Source organism: Gadus macrocephalus, chromosome 2 (genome assembly GCF_031168955.1).
Source record: "Gadus macrocephalus chromosome 2, ASM3116895v1".
NCBI classification, from domain to species: domain Eukaryota; kingdom Metazoa; phylum Chordata; class Actinopteri; order Gadiformes; family Gadidae; genus Gadus; species Gadus macrocephalus.
Genome location: NC_082383.1, coordinates 7,701,360 through 7,714,185, shown reverse-complemented (window position 1 = coordinate 7,714,185; position 12,826 = coordinate 7,701,360). Strand labels below are relative to the sequence as shown.

At 40.4% G+C, this 12,826-nt stretch overlaps 3 protein-coding genes across 5 annotated transcripts; 2 read left to right on the top strand and 1 right to left on the bottom strand.

Annotated features, from left to right (window-relative positions):
* Positions 1–38: 38 nt before the first annotated feature.
* Positions 39–7,890, top strand: snx8a (sorting nexin 8a). Of its 3 annotated transcripts, XM_060038591.1 has the most exons (14): positions 39–195; positions 374–440; positions 898–1,025; positions 1,388–1,517; positions 2,668–2,858; positions 3,066–3,186; positions 3,501–3,637; positions 3,796–3,876; positions 4,041–4,201; positions 4,456–4,585; positions 4,673–4,741; positions 5,413–5,562; positions 6,032–6,181; positions 6,651–7,890. In XM_060038591.1, the coding sequence occupies exons 2-14, from the start codon at positions 419–421 to the stop codon at positions 6,732–6,734; spliced, it is 1,554 nt and encodes a 517-aa protein (XP_059894574.1). In that variant the 5' UTR covers positions 39–195; positions 374–418; the 3' UTR covers positions 6,735–7,890. The 3 variants fall into 3 exon arrangements, with proteins under 3 accessions (XP_059894574.1, XP_059894581.1, XP_059894591.1); XM_060038598.1 differs by lacking the exons at positions 39–195; positions 374–440 and adding an exon at positions 447–607; XM_060038608.1 differs by lacking the exons at positions 39–195; positions 374–440; positions 898–1,025 and adding an exon at positions 2,314–2,467 and having other exon boundaries at positions 1,391–1,517.
* nudt1 (nudix (nucleoside diphosphate linked moiety X)-type motif 1) lies at positions 7,860–9,573 on the bottom strand. Its single transcript, XM_060038635.1, has 4 exons — positions 9,425–9,573; positions 9,183–9,339; positions 8,830–8,975; positions 7,860–8,319 (listed from the first exon to the last, which is right to left on the bottom strand). The coding sequence occupies exons 2-4, from the start codon at positions 9,332–9,334 to the stop codon at positions 8,147–8,149; spliced, it is 471 nt and encodes a 156-aa protein (XP_059894618.1). The 5' UTR covers positions 9,335–9,339; positions 9,425–9,573; the 3' UTR covers positions 7,860–8,146.
* A 212-nt stretch (positions 9,574–9,785) lies between these two features.
* mrm2 (mitochondrial rRNA methyltransferase 2) lies at positions 9,786–10,774 on the top strand. The gene is made up of 2 exons (XM_060038621.1): positions 9,786–10,188; positions 10,334–10,774. Exons 1-2 carry the CDS (start codon positions 9,888–9,890, stop codon positions 10,759–10,761), a joined length of 729 nt encoding a protein of 242 aa, XP_059894604.1. The 5' UTR covers positions 9,786–9,887; the 3' UTR covers positions 10,762–10,774.
* The last annotated feature ends 2,052 nt before the right edge of the window (positions 10,775–12,826 follow it).

The following is a 12,826-nucleotide window of genomic DNA, read 5'->3' as shown; positions in this document are numbered from 1 at the left end:
GGTTTCGATATTCTGCCATTCATCATAGAGGAAAACACCACAACACAGACCCACATACATCTCAACTCAGTCCGAGGCCTACCAGCGTACCATGATAAATTAGCAAACATTAACCCTTTCTGATATCCTGAGTTATAAGGTGCACTATACTTACACATACACACGTGTTAATCTTGAACGTTTATAGATTCAAACGTAAGGTTTTGTTTTTTTACAACATTTTAACACATTCATGACACACTCGTATTAGTCACTTTACGCAGCGATGGGACATCGCATTACTTGTGTGGACGTGTTCCCTCTGACTGTGAGGGAATCACTACTACTTTAAGGAAGGAAAAATACTTTTTTCTTTTTTTTCTATTTTCTTCAGGAAATCACATGGGGGAGCTGTGGCTCTCACATGACAAGCTGAGCCATGGCTGGAGAGATCAATGAAGGTATGTACGAAATCTCAAACAGTGGTCAGCGCCCCACTGTTTTAACGTCAACTTCTTTTTAAGTTGCATTTGGTTTGCCAAAACGTGTTAAGCCTCGTCAGACGCCGACTGAAAGCACGGTGTTCACTTGGCAGAACGTGGTGTACTTTTCACTGCAACTCACTTATGTAAGTTGAAATGATTATTGCATGGCACATTGTTTCGAATACTTTATAAAGATGCATTTAGGCTGTGGTTAACTAAATGCGAGTAGGGTTTCGCCTCTCTTTTTTGTTTTGTTTACAGATGTGTTTTTTCTGTCGGTAATCCGCGTTATGATTTTGGATAGTGTTAAACAACATGTCTCAGTTAATTATGTGCTCACGTTTTTGTTTATGGTAGCCCGACGCCCGATCTGTGTGAGACTGAAATAAAGTGATCTGAAAGATCTTTGGGGGGATTTTGGTTTGGTTTTCAGGGTCCGTCCCTCCGTACTACAGGGAAGTGTATGAAGCCATCCGATGTAGAACGGATGAGAGGGTACAGGTGGAGGTGTTTCAGAGGTTACTCGACAGGACGGATCTCCAGAAGGCTGCTCTAGGACAGGTGGGGACAACGCACCCCGATGGTCTAGTCAGTGAGACTCGGATAAATATACAATTGGCAATGAAGCTGTTGATCTATGTAATTGCATTGGCTTATTTTGGTTTGAGACTCTTTCAGAAAGAATCCAGTCGATTCAATATTTGGATGTCAGAAAATATTCCCTATTAATTATTATTTTTCCTAATGCGTCATGTTTCCAATATTGGCGTGATTTTTCACGAAGTCAGCTTGATTGTTTCAGGTGAATGAGAAGTATACCATCCACTGTATAAAATGTGTAAAATAGTTAAAACCGCGGTTGGTGTTCTATATAAACCTTGACCTCCCGCACTTTATATGCACTTCATGTTTTGCAACGGCAGATTGCTGAGCACGTTGATTCGACGGGAGGCTTTCTGAGCAAGTTGTCCCTCTATAAGGCACTGGCCTTGATTGCTCTCGCACAACAAGGGAAGCAGCCGAGTCCGAAGCTTCTGGAGAACTGCATACAAGGTCGGTGACAGCACACGTCTTCAAGCCGGGACAGCAGTAAAAACATGGCTTAATTATTAACTCATCAACATCGCATGTTTTACGGCTGGTCTCTTTATCGTATCAAAATGATTGTATCGACACATATTATATCTTTGCATTATTTAAACATTTTTATACACAGCCTGGGTGTTAAACTGGACCCATGACTTTATGGGAAGAACTTTGGTATTCCAAATCCAAGTGCTATGTGGGTACAGAATAGAGGAACCAGTTGCTCTGTTTGTGTTTCTATATAGAGGTAGCTAGTATATGGTTTCCTGGCTAAGGTTTATTTTAACTTACTGAAAGGATTTGAGGCCAACTGTGTTATTCCAGGTGTTTTTAAAATGGTGGCTGACTTCTGCACTTTATTACCTATCTTTGTTGAATACGGGTAATGGGTTAACCTCGCAGTTGCTTGGCACACTTTGCACATGTTCTATGAACATCCTTACAGTACTGACAGCGATATATTGTTGTTTCTCTTTTGTGTGTGTGTGTGTGTGTGTGTGTGTGTGTGTGTGTGTGTGTGTGTGTGTGTGTGTGTGTGTGTGTGTGTGTGTGTGTGTGTGTGTGTGTGTGTGTGTGTGTGTGTGTGTGTGTGTGTACACATGTTTGGCTGGTTTTCATTGGCAACGACATTACATGCTTCTCATGATTTAATTGGACTTTGCATTGCTTGCATGGTTTTAACATGACATCAGAAGCAACCGGTGTCTGAACTACTACTATGACTGTACAGGCCGGTGTCTGAACCACTACTATGACTTTACAGGCCGGTCTTTTGGTGAAGAGAATACGAAGTCAGCCACAGCTTTCATTCTGAACATTTTGGGTCGCAACCCAATTTGACCTTCACTCCAGGGCCTTCAGTGCTACTATATGGTCACAAAAACCTAATCAAAAGTTGATTGAAGCGCTCAGAACCGGTGTGTTGTGAATCAATATATTAATTGATTTGATACAGTTTATGATTACGTGATATCCACACAAACACCAGCTCGCTCACTCACTCACTCACTCTTACACACATCGGCAAGTTTCCGCTAATAGTGTCACCTCAGCGTTTTGCTCATTCAATTCATCACGGCATGACACAGCCTCTTTGTTTGTGTCTGTTTTGCCACAGAGCTGCCAAAGCCCCAGCTTGGTGAGCCCCAGGACCTAGGGACATTGAGGATGCAGGCGACCCCAGACGACCCGCTCACGGTGGCTCACAGCCTGGATAAGCTGCTGGTCAGGGACTGCGTTCAGGTGGAGCTCATCCCCGAGAAGAAGGGCCTGTTCCTCAAACACGTGGAGTACCAGGTCACCAGCCAGGCAAGTGGTTCAAACAAGCGCAAAGCCAACAAAGCCGTTTTTAACGTGTTGGGTAAACTTTCAAGAAGAAGACTGTGCAGAACAGTCATTTTGTTATGTACTAATCGCATTGGGAATTGATTGTCAATAAAAAGGCCATGTATTTGTTTGTCGTCACGATCAGAGAGAAAGGGTTTTTAATATACATTTTTGTGTCTGCCTCCACAGCATCACAAGATATCAGTTTACAGGCGCTACAGTGATTTTGACGTCTTTCATGAGTTGCTGGTGCAAAGATTTGCCTACCGAATGGTGCCAGCCCTTCCACCGAAGAGGATGTTAAAAGGAGGTATGTCACATGCTCTTCTGTTTTTTATTTATATTTTTATTACACACTTATATTTGTTTTATTACTCATTTTATTTATTTGTTGCATTTATTTAAGCACTGCATTTAAATACTTCAGTCCAGTCCGACATCGTTACTTCCTTTAATACACACAGAGGTTTCTATGTCGACATCATTGCGAGAATTAGTAAATAGGCTGACGTGTGAGCCCATCTGTCCCAACAATTGTTACTTTTCTTCTCATGTTCCACTGCGATACTGACATTAGTATTTTCTGATTTGCATTATAATTATTCTAGTTCTTTCCCCCCACAGTCCTGACTTCTATCTCGGAGCGAGAGTTCATCGAGGGGCGGCGGCGGGCCCTGGGCCGTTTCCTCAACCTGGTGGCGCGCCACCCGTTCTCCTCAGACGACGAACTGGTGAAGATCTTCCTCGCGTTCAACGGATCGGTATGCAAGCTCCCTTGAACCTGCATTGGGAGGTGACTCTGGTTTATTTGTCTTGGAGAGGGGAGGGATGTGGTAGAGTTGGGGAACGGTGTGTTATCAGGACAATTAGCCAAAGAAAAAGTGTGACATTCCGATGGCTCCTTATCTTTGTGCCACAGGACGTTCAAATCAAACTACGTGACGCCTACAAGAGAATGGGCGACGAGTTCATCACAAACCGGATTGCAACCCAGGCAAAGGTGTGTGTGTGTGCTGTACTATACAATGATCTGATTCAAATGTTTGTTTCGAACAAATACATTTCAAACAAATAAATGAAAATGAATAATATAGTTGTGTGTCTTTTTTAACAGGACTAGCCTAAGGACAAACTAACAGTCTGGTTACCTTGTTTTTTTTTTAGGAATATCTTCCCACTGACATCCAGAACCAATTCTCAGCCAGCAGAGAGTTGATAAGAAACATCCACAACAGCTTCCAAAAGCTGCGAGACAGAGCTGAAAAAATGGCTGAGCGCTCTAAAGAGAACGCAACCGATTTGCTCATGTTTGGCAGAGAACTCAGGTATGTCACATGTTCGTTTTTGCTTTAGACTTTTTGTGCATTCATGTTTTTTACTCCTGGATGTGTATTCGTAGGAGAAGTGAATGGTTACTGGGTTCAATACCCAACCTTTATAAGCTACCTCAAGGCATCATTGAGCAAAATGACTAACCCATATATACCTTCCCGACATTATCTGAATTCAATGAGTGTCATTCTGCACAGAAGCATCAACTACAAATGACAAAATCCAAATTCCTCTCTTGTGTTCCAAGTACGCTGGGCTCAGATGCCTCATCGATTCCCCCTCTGGCTTCCTCTCAGAGCACCTGGGCGACCTTGAGGAAATCTCTCAAAGGCCTCTCTGTAGAATTTGCATTGCTGTCGGACAAAGCCGCTCAACAGGTGAAAATCTGCAATCCTGTTTGACTGGGCGTCTTTCAAGCCCCATTTTAGCCAAGGACCAACCTTTTTCCATGCCATTGTCTTCAGGGTCGGAGGGAGGAAGACGACGTGGTGGAAAAGCTGAATTTCTTTCTGGATCTGCTGCAATCATACAGAGTTAGTACAATGATTGCTCCCCTACAAAATATAACATGCCAGCCAATATGCATTCTTTATATCTTATTTAATGTGTATCAATCAAAGTTCAATTGAATGGAAATGCATATATGGTGTGTTCAAATACCAGACAGAAAATATTCCTGGATTCCATCCTCCGATCCACAGCCCAACTGTGGATTGGAGGATGGAATCCTAACCTAATCCTAACCTCCCGGAGACAAATGCGCAACGGCACATAAATAATAACCTCCATCTCAATCCTACCGATCAGTGCTCTTGGGATTAAAAAAAAAAAAAGCATGTATTTTGAGTGACTAAGTAAGGGATAATACACCCCCTGAGTCCTGCATCACCCTGTCAGTTTATTTTTTTTACAAATAATGATTGATTATCCGACTTATTACACGGCTACATACTAAAGATATCAAGTCTTTGATCACAAAATAAAACGACAAACGATTATATTGCTTCTACTTGGAATACATAGTCCTTTTAGATTTTGGATCTGCGTCCATAACAACAGTCTGTTATTCATCGAAAGCGGTCTGCTGTTCCGAAACAACAGACGATTGCCGTAATTGACCAATCAGAATCGAGTGTTCAACAACAAAACGGTGTAATAAACCGAGATCCGTCTCCGTGGTGGTGGTGGTGGTGATGCTGTGCAGGACCTGTGTGAGAGGCACGAGAAAGGCGTGCTCCACGAGCACCAGAGAGCCCTGCAGAAGTACAGCGTGATGAAGAGGCAGATGATGAGCGCCACCGCGCAGTCCAAGGAGCAGGTGTCCGTGGAACAGCTTGAGTCCCGCATCGTTCAGGTGGCTTCCGCCCTTTGTCCCCACCGTAATCTTAGCCTCTTCTTTTAGTCCGTCAAGGGTATTGGTTGTGAGTTGGTGCTGTTCCTAGGCTTGTCGTCATTCGCTTTTACACTTTGCTTGGGTGTTTCGATGTATAGCTAATGCTAGATTCACGGAATACGTAGGTTATGGTATTGGAACAATAATAATATTATTCATAACCTATCCATTCAATGTTTTAATTGTTTTGTCAGATGGAGTGTGCCCTTCGCAAGTCGGTTAAGATTCTGAAGGCCTAGAAAAAGTTCAAATCAGATTATGCAGTTTTTGCTACTGGATTTGTACAAAAAATTATAATAACTTTGGGTTCCGAGATTACTTGTTCTCCCACGTTGATTCATACACTAGAATTGCCCTGATCATCCATGGTCAATACGATCTGTGTTTGTGTTTATTAACATTTCCCCCCCCCCGCCTCCTCCGAACATAGCAAGAAAACGCTATCCAGACCATGGAACTGCGAAACTACTTCTCCCTGTTCTGCCTCCACCAAGAGACTCAGCTCATCTTCACCTACCTGCCTATGACCTACCACATCCTGGGGGCCTTTGTCAAGTCCCAGGTCCAAGGACACACAGAGGTAAGGCCTACTGAAAATAAGAACCGGTCCTAATTACTACTGCATTGTTAGTGGAGGTTGGATATTTTTTTTTTAGAATGTACCATTTATAGGGTTTGTACGTTGTTGCGTCACATGGTAATGTGACGTCAAGTAGTATTTTCTTGCATTACGATTATGCAACGATACCTCAACTCTCGAGTCCTCTCAAAATGACAACAACAAAACATTCCTGGAGGCATTCTGATGTACAAGCCCACTTTTTTTTTTTTGCTTTTACAAATTGTTCTTTTAAAAGTGAACATTTTGAATGGTATTGTAGGGGCTACTACTTGTATAAAACAAGCTCTAAGTTCAAGTCAATATTTTTTAAAGTGTAGTAACTGTCGTGTAATGATTATGTTAAGGATAACCCAATTCCCAATTCAGCACTTTTTTTAATGGCATAACTGTTATAATAAGTAACTTATCTTTCCTGCTTTCTGTCTAGATGGGTGAGGTGTGGAATGATCTTCAGCCTAAACTTGGATTTCTCTTCAGTAATAATGGAATAAAGATTGAGCCACCGTATTAAACTGCCAATCTACCACAGGCTGCTAATGCAAATCATAAACTGAAAAGTCCTTATCTGCAAGCTAAAAGAAGACGTAACCCAGCATTAAACTTTTGCTATAAAGAAAAAGTATCCAGTGTTCTACATTGCAAATTATTTTTTGCAACGTAATCATATGCAAGGTTTTTGTTGTTGCTGTATTGCCTTGAAACTGAAAACTGACAATAGTAATATAAGATTTTTTCTTTTTTTTTCATTCACATATCACTGTAAAACAAGGAAAAGCTGATGACAAGAAAAACCCTGTACATTTTAATTAAGGAGCTGTAGAAGTCAGATATATTTTTGTTCATTCCATTCTCTTATGAGCCAAATGTGTAAATACTTTACAAAGTACACCCAAGATAAGTGGCAAAAAAAGTGGAACAGGTGCCCTTTACCTGGAGCTGGCCAAGTATGTTATCATATTTGCCAATGGGCTTTTGCATCAGACTAACTGGAAAACACATGGTTATATTCAAAATATGAATGTAACTGAAATATATTTTTCATAAATGAAGGGCTTACTTTATAGATGTTAGCATAGTTTATTGGATCCTTTCTAGGTGAGCTTCTGTCATTCCATTCTTTTTAGATTGCAAATATATGAAACAAATATAACTACAGACATCAAGCTCGCACATATTTGTCAAACAAAAGTGGTATTCGTATCATTTATCTGATGAAATTATATTTTCTATTTTGTACATATTTTTAACAATGGGCTGTTGACATTTATCCAACAATTTGTACCAAAATGTGTTCTCACTCACTGTATTTTCTATCGCTGGCTGTGATAACAGGGCAAGATGAAAATCTTTTTGTGTTTTAATACCTTATTCCATTTATGGTATTGAAAAATGTATTTCATACATACTTGTACTGTACAATGATTTTTCTATGGAACAACATTTCTAAGCTATGTCAAAGGGACTTGTCCTGTCTGAATCTGAAGCTATGTTTTACACTATAATTCACTTGCTTGAAAACAGTTCATACTTTTTGCACAGATGTTTGGTTTAAGAGTTAATGAAGGTAAAAACAATTCTTGTTTAATGACGGTTGGATGACTGAGGATATGGAGGCAAAGTGGAAAATTGTGAAATATAAAGATCTATAAAACGTTTATTATGCTCAAGATGATGAATTTACAATAATTGTTTGAACATTTCCGTTCCTTGAATTTTAAAACAAAAGTATGTGGAACAGATTTATCCCACACACAATACAGTATGTTGTTTGCTCACATGTAAAGTGTATAATACAGAAACTGTAACCCCCCTCACCTTTTAACAACCTCCTCTAACAAATGATACAAAAACGAAAAATAAAGGTTTGCTCCTTTATGACTACATCCGTGGGTAACGATATCCAGGCAACCATTGGGTGCTCTTTCAGAGGTCCTCTACCTCATCCAATGTGTGGCTCAGGATCTTGTCTTGACCCTGGAACTTGAAATAGCCTAGGAATTTCTTCTTCTGTAACAAGAGTGGAAACCAGAGGATATCGTCTGGCCACATCAGGCTGAAGGGTATTTTGTCAATGTCAAACCACTGAGGCCGCATCTCTGGTGGGAGAGAAAGAAGAATAATCATATAAACATAGTCATAAAAAGACAATGAGACGAAACAGTTCAGCCTGAGTTAGATAGCTACTGCTACACCAAGGTTAACAGAAACCTCCATATTTTGGACTTTCTGATTGCAAAATGTGGCTTCAAGAATTAAAGAGAATTAAAATAGACATGTCGCAAAACAATGCATATAGTTATTAAGGAACAAAAGCTCCCGTTATCATTACCTGAACTATATTAATGTTAAGACCCATTGTATTATTAAATCAATGGTTGGTTTCACTTCGCTGTTGATGGTCCAAGCACGCACTGTGTTGCTTGTATGAAGTTAAATATTTGCTTTAGATTGCATTATGGAATAGAAAAATACTTCATAATGAAGTAGGCCTACTTGATTGCTTTCTCCTGTTTGTGATTTATGACCTATTCAGTCAAATTGGACCTTTATCTATATTGTTTAATAATATGTATATTTTTCTATTATATATATTTATGTAGTCATACCATCCGATTCTTTTGGTTCTCCATTATAGGAGTCCGACCTGAAAATATGCACATCAAGAAGTTCTTTTTCGCCAACAAATTCAAATTTGATATTTCCAATCTTCTCAAGGACGTCCACTTCCAGACCACTTTCTTCTTTCAGTTCCCTAAAAAATATATAAAAGTTAAACAAGTTCAGAATTACATTTATAATATAAACACACACACACACACACACACACACACACACACACACACACACACACACACACACACACACACACACACACACACACACACACACACACACACACACACACACACACACACACACACACACACACACACACACACACACACACACACACACATACCGCCTCGCACCATCTTCAATGGTCTCTCCTGTCTCAACTTTGCCCCCAAAACCGTTCCATTTCCCTGACCCAAAACCTCGCTTCTTCATGCCAAGCAAAACTCGCTCAGGCTCGATCACAAGAACCAGGGTTAGTAGTTTTGAGGTTGACATTTCACCTATAGGAAAATCGCAATAAAATCATTAAAAAAACGCTGTGCATCATGCTTCGCGGCATGTCTACTTATGGAACATTGTGTTTACCAGTCAGCGCAACCTTTCAGAAGATCGATACGTATATGGTCACAACAGGCCCACGCGCTGACTTCCTAGACTACTGATGCAAAAGACTGCCGCATCCAAAGCATGGACCTGATCCAATGCAGATCAGACGTGTTACATTCAAACATGCTCGACTTAAAACATTCATGATGGTCATAATGAGTGAAACGGCACAACAGAGTAATGGCTTGTATTTACAACGTATATTTCGACTATATATACACGTGTTTAGTGTATCTTGTATATTGTACCCTCTAACTTTGTCTTTGCTCAACAAAAAATTATTGTGTGCTGCTAGGTAGGAACTATTCATCCAGTGTGACAAGGGAAGGGGACTGTTTTTGTCTGTAACCAATTTATATGTTGTGGTTATAGTGCGCACGCGCATTTTACCTTGCTTGATGCTAAATGACCTATAGAGATAAATGACGTTTCCTAGCCAAGTATGCAATCTTCAAGTTTTCCAAAAAGATATCTGCATACCACACTAGCCTTTATGAAAAAGATCCCACATAACCTGAAAGGCAAAACTACCTCTGACCAAAACTGGCTAGTGCGGCAACTAAATGACCCATATGTAAAGGCATCTCGCGTCCACAATTACCGATGTAGAAGTGCCTTCAAGCTTTTGGAAATCGTTGACAAATACCGCCTTTTGAAACCGGGAGACAATGTAATAGATTGTGGGGCAGCGCCGGGTGCTTGGAGTCAGATCGCAGTACAGAGGGTTAATTCAACTGGAGCAAGTGAGTGTTACTTTTCACCCTATCAATTAATTCTTTCGTCTTTTAAAAAGCCGAACCCATTTGTATGCGGGTTGTTATACACATTAGGCCACATGTCGCGATTGCACGAACAAAGAGGCATAAAGCTATGTTGTTTGTATCCCAGATGCAGAGCTGCCCCGTGGTACAGTGATCGGGATTGACCTTCTGAACATAGCGCCTCTAGATGGCGCGCACTTCCTTTCCAGTCACGACATAACTGACCCCTTCACACACGCCAGGCTGCAAGACCTTCTGCCCAACGCCAAGGCTGATGTCATTCTCAGTGACATGGCACCCAATGCCAGTGGATGTAAAGATATGGATAAAGAGAAGCTCATCACCATGTGTTTGACACTGATTGACCTAAGTGAGAAGATCCTCAAACCTGGCGGCTCCCTGGTTTGCAAATATTGGGACGGCTTCCTGGCTCATACGCTTCAGAATAGACTCTCTGCTGTGTTTGGGTGTGTCCGATCTCTAAAGCCAAAGGCAAGCAGGAAGGAATCAGCTGAGAAGTATTTCCTTGGGCAAATGTACAAAAGAATAAAGTAATGAGTTTTGCATATGTCATCTATTGACTATACGTTTTCCACTGAACTCTTTATTATCACTATGCTACATATATTATTGCAACTCTGTCCACTATTGTTAAGTTAATACACAGTTTTACCAGAAGATGGCACTGTTGTGACTTAGAATACAATCCTGACAACAGTTCCTCGGCCAGCTTCTGCTTTTTTTTTTACTGCAATATGAACGCTATAAAAACTAACTAATGCAATATCAACCCATGCAATAAGAATAATCAGACGCCGAATTCTCAAGAGCACAATGAAACCCGTGCACTAACATCGTTATTGTTTGCCCAGAGTGTTTCCATTCTCCAAAGTCAATAAGGTATTTGTTTTATAAAAAAGTGATTTTCCAATACTGATTATGCTAATAAATGACAGTCAATCATGTAGAAAGATGTAATCACTCTCTTATTTACAGTAAATGGGGTGCATAAAAGACCCACATGCAACTTTGAAAGCCAATCCACAATTCTTTCACTTTTTGATTTCTGACTCCTATCTCTAAGAAAATAATGCTCCCAATCTCCCGATATATTTGAGGTTCAGTGAAATATGAAAATATCTGAACTTAATGATTTGATGAGTTAATTAAGAGTTGAGCTTATAGTTTGTAGGATGGCCTGGTTAAGACCATACTGTTCTGTCTAACTGGCCTTTTTGGGGGAAAGTGTACTTCAAATCTATCTGCCCCTTTCCCAGTTTTAATAACAGTTCAGTTACACTTGCATAGTATTGTATATGAGTGTCTCATACAGATGCTACTCATAACCGTTAAAAACAAACCACTTTATATATAAATGTATATATGTATAATATATAATCCTCAAGTGAGTAGAAAAGGAACAGTACAATGTACAATCATTGGATTCGGCTGAAGTAACAACTTGTTGCACTTGGACCCGAGGGTACACTGCAGGTAACAATATATTAGTTTCATTATAGTAAGGTGGCTCTGCATGTTGAGACACTGGAGGGCACTTTAGCTTGAGGTGTTGGATGTTCGTTTCACCGTCGGACCCTTCCCCGATACAAGGACAGGACATATTTATTTTTCTCTGCAACACGTAAAGACAACATTAGATGAGATGGTACTGTATCTCCGAGGGGAAATTCACTTGTAGCCAACACAATAAAGCAGGCAGGGAAAATACAATACAAGGGAAAAAAACGGAGTAAAATGTAAGTAAAATGTATAAGCAATAATAATAAATATTAACAGTCTAATTAACTTGTCAAAAGCAGTAGGCCTACTAGCAGCAATAGCCTCAGATTATGCTGAGTAAACAGGGATATCTGCAATGATAACCGACCAGTATCCTTACATACAGCACCTTCAGCAGTAGTCATCCGCTGATGTAATACACAACAGTGCTCCTGTGGATGTAATATTAAGGTGTATGTTTTGATGGAGCGTTTGATATACATCTTGGCTTGTCTACAGAACACAAGCGCCTTCTCGCTTTTCTGTGCCACCGGAGTATGTATGTAAATGCTTTCCTAATCATAGATGACAGTTTAACAAACACCATAGTGACATGCAAAACATATACATGTGTGAGCCAGTGTTTGCCATATAGCTGCTGCTCATAAGTTTCTTTTTTTAACCTTGTGTATAGGTGTGTGTGTGTGTGTGTGTGTGTGTGTGTGTGTGTGTGTGTGTGTGTGTGTGTGTGTGTGTGTGTGTGTGTGTGTGTGTGTGTGTGTGTGTGTGTGTGTGTGAGTGATAGAGCAAGGTAGCCGGGGGGCGGGGGCGGGGGGTATTATTAGCAGAGTTATGATCGGTAATAAACATAGTTATCGCTGAACTTGCAGGAGTTTTGCGTCACCTAAACAAAAAAGAGAAATTGATGAATGACCTCCTCCATCTCAAACGACATAAGTACGGGTCCATTTTCCTCAGAACTCAAATATGGTTCGAACCAATGAACCACTTGGTTTAACTCTCTGAAGGATCATTTATTGTGCAGGGAAATAAAGGTACTAGTGAACGAGTAAGATGCAGAACATAACAGATGGCTTAGTTCTGCTTATTCATTATTTGT

Coding starts and splice junctions, on each gene's coding strand:
- snx8a (XM_060038591.1), top strand. CDS start 419: ATGGCTGGAGAGATCAATGAAG. Junction 1,518..2,667: donor TCTGGAGAACTGCATACAAG/GTCGGTGACAGC, acceptor GTTTTGCCACAG/AGCTGCCAAAGCCCCAGCTT. Junction 2,859..3,065: donor AGTACCAGGTCACCAGCCAG/GCAAGTGGTTCA, acceptor CTGCCTCCACAG/CATCACAAGATATCAGTTTA.
- nudt1 (XM_060038635.1), bottom strand. CDS start 9,334: ATGTCAACCTCAAAACTACTAACCCTGGTTCTTGTGATCGAGCCTGAG. Junction 8,976..9,182: donor ATTGAAGATGGTGCGAGGCG/GTATGTGTGTGT, acceptor TATATTTTTTAG/GGAACTGAAAGAAGAAAGTG. Junction 8,320..8,829: donor AGAACCAAAAGAATCGGATG/GTATGACTACAT, acceptor CTCTCCCACCAG/AGATGCGGCCTCAGTGGTTT.
- mrm2 (XM_060038621.1), top strand. CDS start 9,888: ATGCAATCTTCAAGTTTTCCAAAAAGATATCTGCATACCACACTAGCC. Junction 10,189..10,333: donor GGTTAATTCAACTGGAGCAA/GTGAGTGTTACT, acceptor TTTGTATCCCAG/ATGCAGAGCTGCCCCGTGGT.